Source organism: Eutrigla gurnardus (genome assembly GCF_963514095.1).
Source record: "Eutrigla gurnardus genome assembly, chromosome: 7".
Classification (NCBI taxonomy): Eukaryota; Metazoa; Chordata; class Actinopteri; order Perciformes; family Triglidae; genus Eutrigla; species Eutrigla gurnardus.
In genome coordinates, this window is record NC_139921.1 from 17,720,348 (window position 1) to 17,734,959 (window position 14,612).

At 42.3% G+C, this 14,612-nt stretch overlaps 1 protein-coding gene across 1 annotated transcript; it reads right to left on the reverse strand.

Annotated features, from left to right (window-relative positions):
* Positions 1-724: 724 nt before the first annotated feature.
* Positions 725-13,946, reverse strand: pgfb (placental growth factor b). The gene is made up of 7 exons (XM_084013559.1): positions 13,365-13,946; positions 4,002-4,038; positions 2,796-2,992; positions 2,604-2,683; positions 2,246-2,275; positions 2,068-2,130; positions 725-1,977 (listed from the first exon to the last, which is right to left on the reverse strand). The coding sequence occupies exons 1-7, from the start codon at positions 13,425-13,427 to the stop codon at positions 1,956-1,958; spliced, it is 492 nt and encodes a 163-aa protein (XP_083869685.1). The 5' UTR covers positions 13,428-13,946; the 3' UTR covers positions 725-1,955.
* Positions 13,947-14,612: the final 666 nt, after the last annotated feature.

The following is a 14,612-nucleotide window of genomic DNA, read 5'->3' on the forward strand; positions in this document are numbered from 1 at the left end:
TGAAACAACGTCTAAATGACGGTCATTTCAGCCCCTCAGGTAGACGTCAGATCAACCTGCCTGACCGACGTTGATTAGACGTCAAATAGACGTCAAAATGTTTGCTGGGTATTTTATGATGTCGAAAAACAGTCGAATTAAAGTCACGTCGTGACGCGACGTCGATTGGACGTCTTCATCTGGACGCAGGTCGAGCAAACGTTTTCTGGCCGTGTTTATTCAGTTAAACCTCTCTAAAATGCATATTTAATAAGGTCGTATTTGCCATGATATTATTTTATGATGTCGAAAAAAGTCGAATTAAAGTCACGTCGTGACGCGACGTCGATTGGCCGTCTTCATCTAGACGCAGGTCGAGAAAATGTTTGCTGGGCTATAGTGCTTTGGACTGTCTTTTTTTTTTTTTTTTTTTTTTTTTTATCACCTTCTTCTGCTTTGGACTCTGTCACTTTATATAGGATTCTGGACAAGTGATGTCACACCAAAGGCACAACATCAAAGGTATGTCACGTTTGGCTTCTTTTTTTTCTTTTTTTTCATGTTTACAACATAGATGCATAACATCTCCATGACAACCAGAAAGAAGAAGAAGAAAAAAAAAAGGTTCTCAGGCAGCTCCCTGTGGGTTCCCTTATGCGTTATTACATTTTCAGGAAATTATTACATTATAGGTTGCTACATGGGTTAATTCTGTATTTAATCAAATAAATCACACAAGAGAAACTGACAACCATATCAATTTAATTACAAAATAAATATTTAAATGAAATAAAAAATACTAACACAGTCAAAAAATGTTACTTTGTACATTTTCATAGAGATTTTCTTTGTGAAGTACATGAAAAAAACACACAAAAGACATCATTTTACATAGCTACTTCAATTGATCCCTTCCTTTCTGCAGTGTTTCCAAAAGCAGACTAAGGAAGACACCTGTGGTTGTGTGGTGTGGGCTTATGGGAGTCTTCTGTCACCAGGGTGGACAAAAACGGGTGCTGTTTAACGCCACAAAGAACAGAAATGCTTTTATTTCTGAGAGCAATCACAGTGAAACAAGAAAACAATCATTCAAATGAGTACTGCTTAAGTGTATTGGATACTGTAGTATTGATCCGCACATTCCTACTAGGCTTGCCATGTCCATTCTGCAGTCTACGACACACTTCCTGGTGTGAATTCAAATTAATGTGATCCAACTGTCCAAAACAATAGAGAAAGACGGATGGATTTCAAAGAAGAATATAGATTTTTCTTCTGTGGACATGTCTTCAGTTGATAGAATTTTCTGATCAATATGGTTCTTCTTTAAGTGTGAATGGACAGTAAAACCCTTCAAACTCATGGTCACATGGCGCTAGAGCGAGAGAAGTGATTGGTTGTGACTGACAGCAGTCCTACTCTAATCTTACTTGTATAATCGAGCAAAAGAAATACTTTAGCACAGAGCAGTTTCTGCTCCCATGAACACTAGAGGGAGACATTTCATTGTTGCATGTCCACAGCAGCTGCATACTCGGGTCGAGGCTTCTTAGACGATATTCGAACAAAATAAAAGATGACAAACTTTTTAAAGGTTGCTAGTCCAAATATATTTAGTTGTATCAATAAATATAGATTTTAAACAAGTGTAACCACCTTTAAATACCAAAGAAATGACCAAATTACAAGAACTGATACAGTAATAACTAGTAGAAAAGAGAAGGCGTTGGTCTGTTTGGTTCTACATTGCACTGGCTCCCAGGGATGTCCATTGTGTCAGGTGTGTAACAGCACACACTTCCGGTTAATGCTTGTCATTAAAAATGCTCTGCCCGTCAGCAGGAGGGCACGTCAGCAAAAACAACCCAGTTGTTTGAGTCTCTGGCTGCAGACCCGGAGGATACTCTTGATGCTGTCACTGGGTTGGAAATAAATAGCGAGCCACACTGCAACTGGGGATTGGGTTGCCACTGCAGTTACCTGCGTGGGTTCTGGCAGCTGTATAACACAAGAAAGAATAATGGATCTTTAGTGCTGCTGCTAGTTGGAGGGTATATGAATATCTTTCACGTAAGATTGCGCCATCACCTGTCACATTCTTTCGTCTTTTGCCTCTCCTTTCTCTTCTTTCCTCTTCCTTTTGGTCTTTTCCTGCAAGAGGAGCAAAATGACCCATCAGCCTCTATTCTCTCAGATGGAATATTATGATTCATTCCAATTATCTAAAAATGGATGCTATACTGTAGCAACTTCTCCATGTTCTTACCTTTCAACCTTCACAATAGGTTCTCTGGCTCTGAGGAACAAATCAATACATTAGAAAGAACATCCAGGTGCAATATCATTTGATAGTCATTGTAAGTATCTGTCAACCCTGTCTCCTAGAAATAACATTTTAGTACTGCTAATTTGTTTTACCGAATATGTTTTGTGGGAAATGGGTAATTTGGCAGAGACATTTATTTATTATTTCCTCATTATGTTGATGAAACAAAATGTCACTCAGATGGAATTACTTTGCTGTTGTAAATTTGTCGCGTAAAAATATCATTTCTCAGTAGACAGAGTTCATATTTGCATACTTATGAATATTTCATGTCACAAATTATGACTTGTTTTCTTACCTACATTCACATGTCTTATGCTCCACAAATGTCATCTCAACATATTCTTGACCTGGCTCTGATGGCCTGATTTTCAACAGCTGAGGAGTGAAACCAGTTAAGGTTACCAAAAGGAGCCGATACAGTGCGTACAGTAATGGAATCGCTCAGATTTAACGAGGATATTCATATTGCACGGTGTCCTTGTCTTACCTGCATGGTGACATTTGTGCTGCGGGTGGGGTGGCACTCCAGGTTCTCGTCGCCACAGCAGCCCGCACACCTCACCAGCGGCACACAGGCGGGGCTGTAGATGTGCTCCACCTCGGACGGGTACTCCTGCACCACCTCCACCAGCTTCTCAATGGTCCGGCAGAAGCTGCGACCCCACACTTCTTGGAACATCAACACTATGGATGAGAGTGGGAGGCAGATGAGTGGATGCATGGTCAGATAAACGTATATTTGTTTAAAAGCTGCATTATTTCCTGCCCAGCTATCGTCATCCAAGCATTATTTGAACTGCTAGAAAAAAACCCAGTAAAAACCTCAATAATCCAGCAATGGGAACATTAAACTATGTACACAGAAACATAAAACCAGTTGCAATACGCCAGTGTGTATCCTGTTATCATTTTGAAGTAAAAATGTTTATGTAATGTACAGTACACTTTCCTGTGGGAGTATATGTGTGAAAGTGTCCCAGTCTGTGGGGGAGGAACAGGGATGACTAGCGCCATACAAACAGAGAAGGAAGAGAAAACAAACATTGGAAAACCCTGAACAGAACCCTGCTGGAGCTGGGGCCGAGCCGTCCCGCTGGCACCTCTGGGACTACAGTGACCCCCGGGGTCACCCAAAGGAGCCTGACACCACAACAGCTGTTTATAAATGCAGACAGGCTGGGAGGAGACGCCTGGGGAAGTATCTACGGTGGGGAGATGAGGCCATGAACTAGAATGTTGTACACTGCAGAGGGCCAGTTCACTGGACAGTTACAGCTCAGTGAGCTTACCGTGTGTCTTGCTGCTTATTTGACCTTTCCTGTTACACGTTCTCTAATCCTCAAGCTTCAAGTTCTACGTTCAATCTATTTCTATATTAGCAGCATTCATTTCAAGTGATGTGAGGGAGGAAGAGAAGGAAATGGAGAAATCTAGTCCAGAGTAGACATGTCCTGCTATTCTCTAAATTCATTGACTAACTTACATGCAAGCATCAAGAGCTTGGTCATTTTATTTCTCAAAGCAGGCATCCATCCATTTGGTTTGCCTCAGTCTCGTGCCGTCATGATATCAGAATTTCACTACACGAACACTGTAATAATATGTTTTTTTATGTTCACTCTCTTACTGTAAAATATCATTTTAAAGGGAACACCCACAACTTTCAGAAAATGATACAAGCATACATTCTTACCTTCAGTTGTATTGTGTATACTCGACAAGGAAAGACTCTGCAAAACAGAAAAAAAGCTTGATTATTCATTCAATTAGTGTAAAACCCCCGATCTGTTTAGTTGAGCATTCAAATGAAATGGTTGAGACTGAAACACAGATAATGACAAACATATAAACACTCGGGTAGAAGGAAGGTCCACACATAATGCCTCTTACTTCCTTAATACACGACTTTCAAACCTGAACACTCACAAAGAGTTCCCCAGCCTGCAGAACCACCACTATCGAGTATCTATGTCCTCCAGTGGTGATGTCTGTAACTGCAGTGAAATACAGCAAACAAGCACACACCTTTATTTTCCTATGCAGTGGAAAAGCAGAAGATCCAGTCTCTCATATATATCACGTTCCTCTGTGTGCCCAACTGTTTCCTGTGGTGTAAGATTCAGCTCTCTATTTATTTTCCCATTGATGCTTTCCCCCTCCGTCTTGATTTTCTTTTCCCATCACCCCATGATAAACAGAGAGCATTTCTCACTCGCCTGGGAAAACACAAAACCTCTAGTTGACTCCGTCTCAGGAAGGGGAATCTACGGTTTGATACCCTCCGGCAGAAGAGCTGGACCGGCGACAGACAACCCTGCTATCCAAATCTCTGGTGTTACATTTCACATTTCGTGTGACACACACACCTGGTGACATCTATACTGTAACACTGTCTGTGAAAGGGAGACTGATGGTGAGATAGAGAGTTTTGGACCAAAAGTTGTTATATAATAAGACAGACATTCCTAAATGATACCAGTTGCTTTTTACACCATATGTCTGCTAAAATGCATCTACTTCTTGTTAACCAAAATGAGTTAGAGGGTGAGGATATTTTTAATAATGTGATTAAAGAGGAATGTCCTGCTTTGATGATGATGATGTATTCACCCTCACACAAATAGAAGTCTTGTATAACGCTCATTGAGATAAGTGACGGGGAAGGCTGTATATCTGGGACAGATCTGTCTCCTCTGCAACAAAATATGACAGATTTCATATCAATAGATGCATAAGAGCGTCCCGTCAACCACTTAGGTGCAGTCCTCCCTGTGTCAGGGGATCTGTTCAGGCATCTCCCCCCCTTTTCTTTTTTAAAAGTAGCTGGTGATCTAGCCAAAATGTACAGCTGTTTCTCTAAAAGAAGAGCTGTTCTATAGAGCGCTGTTCATTGAACTGTTTGTCCGCTTTACAACAGCACTGCAGGATATAAGCTCCGCTAGCAGAAGCTCCTTCATTCACAACATGGGAATGTCACAGTTCATTTTAAGTTATTGCTTCAAATTATTGTAAAAAAAAAAACTCTACGGGGAATTGCTTATTTTTTTCATCCTCTCTCTAGCAATGCCAGACTATAATAAATCCTTTTCCAGTGTTAATTGGCATATGATCTGGATTCTCTCTTCTTTTCTATCGCTGCTCCACATCACAAGGGCTTCTTGGCTCTGGCTTCTCAGTTGCCGTTCAGAATGTGGCGAGGTGGGGAGGATTTTCTGACCTCGGTCATAGGTTAAGCCTCGACATGGTGAAGAATCATCTTTGGCACCTTCAGTGGTTGAGAACAGAGGAGTGAACAGCCCGCAAGAAGCTGCCAGATTATGGAAGGCTGCAGATCCTCACGTAGCCATTCCTTCCTCCTCGTGCACTTGCAGTAATGTGTAATTAATGGCAACCAATGAATGTGTACAAACTTGTCTAATGAAGGTCTGAATCTGGATTGCTTTCTGAGCAGGCCTCTAGGTTTTGTTTTTTCAGAGGGTTTTTACTCTAACATCGCTGTGTGTAAATTTAATTTATTGTTCTCATGAACTGGATGTTAAGAGCGTTGAGATTAACTGGGATTAAGGGCAATACAAAAAACGACCGACTTGACATGACATGACTATATATTCTTCTCATAATGGATTTCTACTTTGTGTCCTCTGCATTGTATGTACAACATCTGGGTGTTGGAAACTACAAAAACTACATTCCAATCCTAACAACAACAACAACAACAACTAGAAAAGTTGTTACCTCTACGCAGAAGGAAAACATTTTGAGGGCTTGATTTCCTGCACAATGTAATGCAAAAATATATAGCTGCTATATAGACGATATAGACAAAACATCAAGTGGCCAATCCACACAAAAACAGAAGAAAATATACACACATAATTGATATATTGCAGCTACAGGCAATTTATTCAGCAATATTAAATGTGGACAGAAAATATTAAGTTTACATTGAAATAAATGGAGAGACCTAGCTAGAGTAAGGAAGAGATCGATGAATGATACGGCGCTGGGGTTAAAAAGGATGCAACTCATGATCACCTAACAATAAGCCAACGTTCTCATTGGATAATTATGGTGAATATGAAACCATGCTCCAGCCCACTCTGGTCACTTTGCTAATACCTTTTGCTAAGCAGGACTGTGTATCTAGTGAAAGGCAGTGTGAGAAAGATTAAACCATAATGAAAATATGGCATTTAAGGGTCTCTACGTTTCTGACGTCTCTAGCAATAGTTTGCAAGCTGCTGGCTGAAAGTTTGTTCTGTCCTCTGGGTCGGATCAGAAGACCCGTTGTGTCCCCGGGCTCCTGCTGTCAGGCCACTGAGGCTCCGGGCCTCATTACTCTCCACTCCCACACAGCTGAACTGCGTCATCTTTAACCTCTTTGCTTAACTCCATCTGTCAGAGGAAGGGCAGCATGCGTAGGGAGCAAAAACAAAACATGATGGGGACCCGACATAACGGTCAGAAAAGATTTTTCATTTTCGAGGGTCAAGCTGGGGTGGGAGGGGGGAGGAGAGAGGGGGGCAGCAGGTACTTTGGCCACTAGCCAGAAAGATCTGGACACCAGCCAAAATATTCCAGCAAGTGCTTCCTAAAGACGAATGGAGACGACTTACAGATGAAGGAAAGAAATGAAAATCAAATGCAGATTTTTCCTCTTTTTTTGGGGGCCGTTTGGCCTTAATAGACTGGAACATAAAGCAGAACTGTAAGGGTTAATTTAAATTTCTCTTCTCCTTTGAATTGCAAAACAATGAAAGTAGGGATTAACCATGTTTAGTTTCCAAGTAGTTGGAAACAAAAGGCATTCCAACTCTTTCATCTCACTGTACTTTGGTTCCATGAGAAAATAGTACATAGTGATACATGAACTAGTACAGAAGGTGATCTTTTTTTTTCATCAACATTTTTTATTTGCGTTCAATAAAAAAAATCTCATTAAGAGTAGGTTTGAGCTGACGAGGACTAGCTTGTTGGGTCACACCTCTTTTGACACGATGCCAAAAATGTTGGATGTTGGAGTATTCTGTTCAAAACTGTGTATGCGTGTGTGAGTGTTTGTAAAAGTTGGCACATTTTGGCCAGAAAAGCAGCTTTCACAAAAACGTGCCCATATTTGGTGCCGTTTGAAGAGGAGAGGAATTCCAGTTTCCAATCTTTATTAGCAGAGGAGAAAATAAAACCACAGACGTGTAATTATCACCTGATGGCACACACATATTTATCATGATAATATAATTGTAGTCCTCTAGCAAGTCCCCTTCATCAAACAGCTGGCACACTGATCACTTTCAGGCTGACTCAACTGAGGATTGAGAAAGACTTCCAACAGAATCGCTAGTAACAGGAAACGAGATGTGGACACATTTTTATAGTTTAAAGGAGTACTATGATCTTGCTTTAATTGGGGGTGCGTTCTTTTGGGAAAACCCCTCTTCAATCCTTCCCAACTCTAGCAAATAATGAGCCCAGCTAGATTGGGCTCCATGCCATTATTTACATTGCTTTCCAAAAGGGTCTACTTTCAAACTTAACCTTATTCGGTGGGGGTGACAGTGTGGATAAACAGACCACGGATGAGATGCAGACTTCTGTCAACTAAATCTGATCTTGAGCAGAGTTTGGTCATTTGGGGGGATGCAAGCAGAGGAGAAGTCTAGCAAAAGATGTAAAGCTGGCAAACGTCCCATAATCCAAGACCCAGTAAAGCACCTGCATCTCCAGCTCACTGAACGCATATAGGCCAGGAGGGACTGGGTCCTGGTTTTGACTGACTCCGAACACAAGACCACACAGGACCAAAAGCACTAAAGCAGATCAAGTGAATACAAACACAGAGGTGGCTAGACGAGTGAGAAACGGAGCTGCCTCCCGGGCCTCACCTTTATCGAGAACCAGATTCCACATCATCATCACCATGACCGCAACATTAATTCTCAGGCCTCTCACGTGGCCCCGCGGGTCACTCTAGCTATTCTTCGCCCACTACAAAAGGAAGCAGGTTCTGCTTTGTGTACGCGCGGTGGGTGAAGCTGCAATGACAGCGTTGCCATTGCAGGTCTGACAGTGTTCAGCTGTGTCTCGAGGGTGGTCAGGTCAGGGCTTGTGATCACGGAGCACACCCCAAAACACCAACAAGCTTCAACAGCACAGGTGGTAAACATGCCGCAACACTTACTTCTCAAGTCATCTGGGTCGATGGAGCCTTGAAATCCAGAGTTAATCCACAGATTTGACACAGAATCTAAACTAAGAAATAAATATATTCATTTTGTATCATTTTGAAACTGAGTTAGAATATTGATACCACTCTTAGTTAAATAGAAACTGGGAACAGTGGCTCAGTCGGCAGGTAACACAATCAACTTGCACCTCTAAAGCTCACTGACATGTTATAGCTTAATTATAATCTGTACAAAAGCCAAAGAGCAGTAAATTATGGTTTTACGGGGGTTGATATGCTGTATCATTTGGCCGGGAACAGGGACTTCCTGGAGTTTCTTGACCTCATGACAAGAATCCAGTAAGTCACTGCGCCTGGCTAGAAATAGTTTGTCACCTATAAAAAAAAACCGTATTGTTTTGTACAGAATTCAGGCTTCTCTTTTCGCTCCAGCTTATTTAACGCAAAAATGTGAGAGCGGTATCGATCTTCTCATCAACCTCTCAGAGACAAGACAAATACACATCCCGAAACAAATCTCTCGAATACTTCTACTCCGAGTTTGGATTCATTACAAGCAATCATGTTTTCTGGGAATCATTGTCTAATTAAAAAAAAAAAAAAGAAGGTAAACAACAACAGTAAAATAGGGTCAATTGACAGGGGAGAGGTTAAGGTCCATATAAATGTTGATTTAGATAAACACCATTTCCTCAGTATAAGTCCATTAATGCATGCACAAATGTCCCCCCAAAGACACGCACAACCACTGTATAAACCGTGCACCCTATCCACACACACACACACACACACACACGACACAGGTCTTGAGATAAGGCTGACCGGTGGTAATTGTGGTCTCTATTACAGTAAACGCTGTTCTCCCTGTGTAAACCACAGTAAATTACATCCAGATGGGAGATTAAAGCTTGCTGAGTAGACGACTGCCCCGAGCGCCACCGCTCCTCCTCCAGGAGGAAGGAGAAATCCATATTTCCTGATTGCGATTGCGGCCCTCCCCTGGGCTCGGACATTACAACTAGAGAGAAATACCGCAAACAAACGCAAATAGGCGCCCTATCAGTCAGCAGGTCAGTGCCTCTGCATGGTTCAGCATGCTGACATCTGAACCTACGGAAAGAACGTGTATGAGAAAGTCCAAGACACAGAGAAGGGAGAACTTGATTGTTTTTATGTTTAATCGTCCATAGCCGAACTGCGAATTGACAAAAACGGTTGCTCTTTGATGCTGAGAAACTGAAACCAGCACCTGATGTTTACTGTTGATGTTTTAGGAAACCTTTCTCTTGTTAAACTCTACGGGAACAGCTGGAAATGCGACGGCATGCCATCCACATTTGGCCATTTATTTAGAAGAAGAAGAAAAACACTCCACAAAGTCAAACACCTACAGTATGTGTGATGCAGATGGTCAGATTCGAGTATTGTTTTGCTGCCGGTGATGACGTAGAGGAAACATCTGTGTAGTCGTGTCCTTACGCACACAGATACAAGAGGAGTCTCGTTGCCTTCCTTTTTTTTTTTTTTGTTGTTGCTCAGAGACATCACATGCTTCACCAGTGAAGTGATGACTCTTAACAGCGGATGAGTTATAAGCAAGACGTGTTTCCAATATCAGATATCAACGGTTTGATCCAAGAAAATTTCATAATCTCATAACAAAGAGGTTTGTCATCCGACAGTGATTTTCTTGATAAGACTGATTGTTACAACAGTATGTCAGTCAGGTTGTGTTGATGCAAGATTTGACCTGCATTCATCACTATGACAGTAAAGAGGAGGTTTTATAAACAAACCATTCCTTCGCATTCTTTTTTTTTATAAGGTTGGTTGATTTGCCAAAGGGGCAGGAGGCAACAGGTACTGCAAATTTTGCCTTTTGATATGCAGTTAATTACAGGCATACAAAAAAAACCACACACACACACACACACACACACACACAGAGAGAGACACCGTGCATGTACAGTATGTGGACCATATGCACAGGATGTGCCAATAATACACTGAAGGGGAGAAGTGAGAGTGTCGAGGAACAAAATAAGCGTTGGACAGGAGGACAGGAGGCCGGGAGGCCACCATTGTTCCAGAGGTGAAGCCAGGTGCTTCCACTCCCTATAGAGAGCCATTTATAGATGGGACTAGCACCGTTTCAAGAGAATGGCTCACATCTGACAGAAAGAACACATGACTTGGAATCACAGGACTTGGGACAACATGATTTCTATCACTTGTTGATGCTTCTGATAAAATCACAACACACAGCTGCGATAATGTTCCTCGTGCAAAAAAACACTTTACTTTATGCTTTCATCGGCACTCCTTTGGATGCAGATTTGTTTACTCAGCTGTAATCACTTCCACAAATCTCCCTTGACCTACGCTCACCAGAACTTATTTTCACCAAACCGCACCAATGACTGCTGTTTGCCGCTACATTGTCGGTTTAAGTATGCTGGTAAATTAAAGGGGGGAATAAATACAAAACAGTAATAGGGGCTCATTTCTGCTGATGAACAACTACTGCTAACAGTTTGTTGTAAAACAACAAAATTAACATTTTGCCAAAACAAGAATCCATTCCTTTACTGACATTAGCTTAATACCATAACTTGAACATGTCCCCTCTTCTATCATTACTGTTTGTTTTATCTGGCAACAATCTACTGACATTGCAGATAATTGTGATATACAGCAGTAGACATTGCTTTACCAAAGAGGTCACAGGCCGAAACAGGGTTGGGTCCGACTGAAACACATGATACCAATATTGCGTCGATATGAAGCTATGATGAAGAAAGCAATGTGCTACAATAAACCATTACCATATTTAAATGACAGTTCTTCGAAAACAGCAAGTGGTTATTTATACCACCCGTGCTGAGGCAGAATTATTAAGCACATAAAGTTGTCTCCACCATCTCTTGGCCACTGTTGGTGGACTTGAATGACTGACTCAGTCACAAGGCTGCTGGCAGCAGCTCCAGCTCCCATTATGATGAGAAATAGTCATTATCAATTAGTGACACATATTTCTGGGTAGAGAATCCCAAAGAGAATCATTCACAATTTTGCATCTCCAACCACATGGCCAATGTTGGCTTTTTCCACTCCAGACGGTTTATTGTGGGAACTGGAAGACAGACGCCCACAAGAACAAGCTCATTTGGCCACCACGACTTTAAAAGAGTTGCTAGCATGGGTGTCGTCTGCCAAAAATGTGGAATGTTTAATTCCTCTCACATATTTATGATCAAGTCTTTAAGTGTGTCTTTGTGCTAAAGTATGAAAGAAAAGCAACCGTTCCTTTTTAAGCTGATCACAAGCAATTAAAGGCAACTGAAGGGTTAGAGAAAGAGCTCAGTAATAACAGGCTCAGATCCTCACAGACTGTCCATATGAGCTGACAGCTTGCTCAATCTCCGAATTGAATGGTTTACATTTGCTGTCAGTCTTTTGGGCAGCGGGGGGGCCATTTAACCTGCTTCATGTTGAGGGCCCTGGATTTTGTCACTCCTATTTTGACTGAGCAGGCTGTGAGCTGATTATGAGGATTAGTGGAGATGTAGTGATCCCATGCCTCTCCCACTCACTCTCAACTCTGCAACAGCTGCAAAGTCTCCGGCTCCAGAATCTGGTGAGACACGGAGCTTTTTTTTTTTTTTCCAACCTTGAGAGAGTGACTTTGTACAAAGTGTACGTCTAAATGTGGCTCAATTCTGGTAAAAGGGAAAGTGAAACGGCGTACGTGAGGCCAAGCAGCAGTGTGCGAGGTGGCAACAATGGCCTGGTTTTACATTAAACATGAGAGCCATCAGAGATCGCTGCCAACCCTCATCCACCTTGGGATGAAATCAGAGACTGAATAGGTTCAAGAGCCCGAGCGCGAGTTGGCACAAGACCGGCACATCCTCTTACAAGTGTTTCTAGCCTTTGAATGAGATTCTCACTCCAGTTTCAGCTCTGTCCTCTTTTGGCCCTTTCTCCATTATAAGACTTAAAGGCGATGCCAAGCAACAGAGAACAGCACATCTTTGTACTACGGTAACCCGCTGACATCCTGACAGTGATATGACTGGCCTGAAATTAAGTTTCAATAGAGATTGCTGCACACACACACACACACTGGTTCATCTTCATCTGTGTGATTATTCACACCACACATACCCCTTAAACATGCAGATGTATGCTGAGATCAAACCAGGCGGGAAGGAGACGTTGCAGGTGCAGATGAAAAGAAGAGAAATTGAAGACTGTAAACTCTCTTGCCAGTTTTTACCTGACACACTGCCAACACTTTGACTTTGGCTTCAGCTATGCAGCTTGCCAACTGGATCCGTTCTAAAAACTAGGTATGAACAGTCAAAAAAGTCATTATTGCAGACTTGCTTATTTGAGGAATGTTTGGCCAAAGTGAAACTCAGAGTGTTTCCTTGGTGGAAATCTACATAGCAAAAAAAAAAGAAGAAGAAATAAAGAAGAAAAAGATGTCATCACAGGAGTGGTTAATGTCTGTGATGGGTCTATAATTATAGTCTTAAGTAAGTCTGTGACCTCTGCCAGATACAACAGTGAATCACTTTTCATCATGTGTTCCACAGGCAGAGTGCAGTTTGTCACGTTCCATCTTATGAATGAATAAGCAGAATATGGCGCTCATTATGCGCAAAGCCCAATGAATTAATATCACTTCACCGCACGGCTTCTGCTGACTCAACCATTTTCTATTTCGACACTGAAACCGTCCTATTAACACGTTATTTAACATCCCATCAAAAAAACAACGAGCACGTTGTAAACAGTAGGCACGTAGCAGACCGTCCAAGTTTGTGGAAATCTTAAAAATTCTAAATGTCCCTGAATGCAACTTACCTGTGCAGGTGAGAGCAGCAGATAAAGCGCCACCGCAGTCTGGATGACAACACCGAGTTTCATTTCGTGATGTCTGCGAGTGGAGAGGGGCTGATGGCTCCCGGTGCGCACACTCAAACAATCCAACACAAGTGCCCAACTACTCAGGAGAGAGTCATCGATGCCGACCGGGAGTTTCCGCGCCCGTTCAGCGGAATAGTGCCGGGAATGCGTGCAGGCACGTAGCTCCGCTCTCCGCGTGTGACCCAATGAACTGGATTGTGTGTAATAATGAATAAACCCCCCGGGGGCGAACTGGAGATGCTGAGGTAATAACCAAAATAATAGTAAAACTAATGTTTTAAATTCACATTTAAAACCAAAGGATTCTTTAACAAATCCTAAAACGAGTCTGCAGCAGAGGCAGCCAGTTGTGACAAAGCATATTCAGTGCACAAAGTTTTCAAAAAGAAAGAAAAAATGAAATTCAGTCCAAAGACGTGCCGATCTGCTCCATGCGTGAAGTTGCACCGACAATTTTTCAGTCTCGCTCGGAGCTTCGGGCTTTTCTGCTTCTAATTGCCACCACACTACCTTTTTTTTTTTTCTTCCCCTCCACGAGCTGGCCATTTAAATCTCCTCCCCTTCTCTCTCCTCTCGACTCTGCCTCATCTGTCCTCACACAGCTCGCTGCCCCTTTAAGCCAGAGACATGTAATGGTAATTTATGTGATGCTGTAAATGTGATCGCACACATTGTGGCACTGCTGCTGATGCTTTATTTCTGAACTCTAGACTATACACCGCAGGTGATTTACAGAGTACACACAGACTTGCTGGGAAGCTTCTTCTGAGGACTTTTTCTGTGAGAGACTGGGTAAACATTTGGAGATATTTTGCAGTGACATGGATGGCATGCCCGCTGCAGTCCCAGACTCCGGGATGCACAGGAGACTTTCCCTCTGAGGCTTTCAGTGTGTGCAGACAGAAAAGGGAGATTCCATTACTGTTGACACACAGAGTTAATCTGCAGTGTGAGACTTCAGTGTTTGGAGAAACCCTGGAACGAAAGGATTCCTTGTGGGCTTCCACACATTCCTTCAGCAGCGCTGAATAGCTTCGCTGCCTCCTGCTATTGTAGAGACCACACTCAGGAGCGTGGTGTTTCTAAACATCCCAGACACTTTAGGCAGGGTAAACCATCCCCCCCCCCATTACCAGCATCAGTAAGTGCAGACAATCAGGGATTGTGAGAGACGTTTCCTCTAAT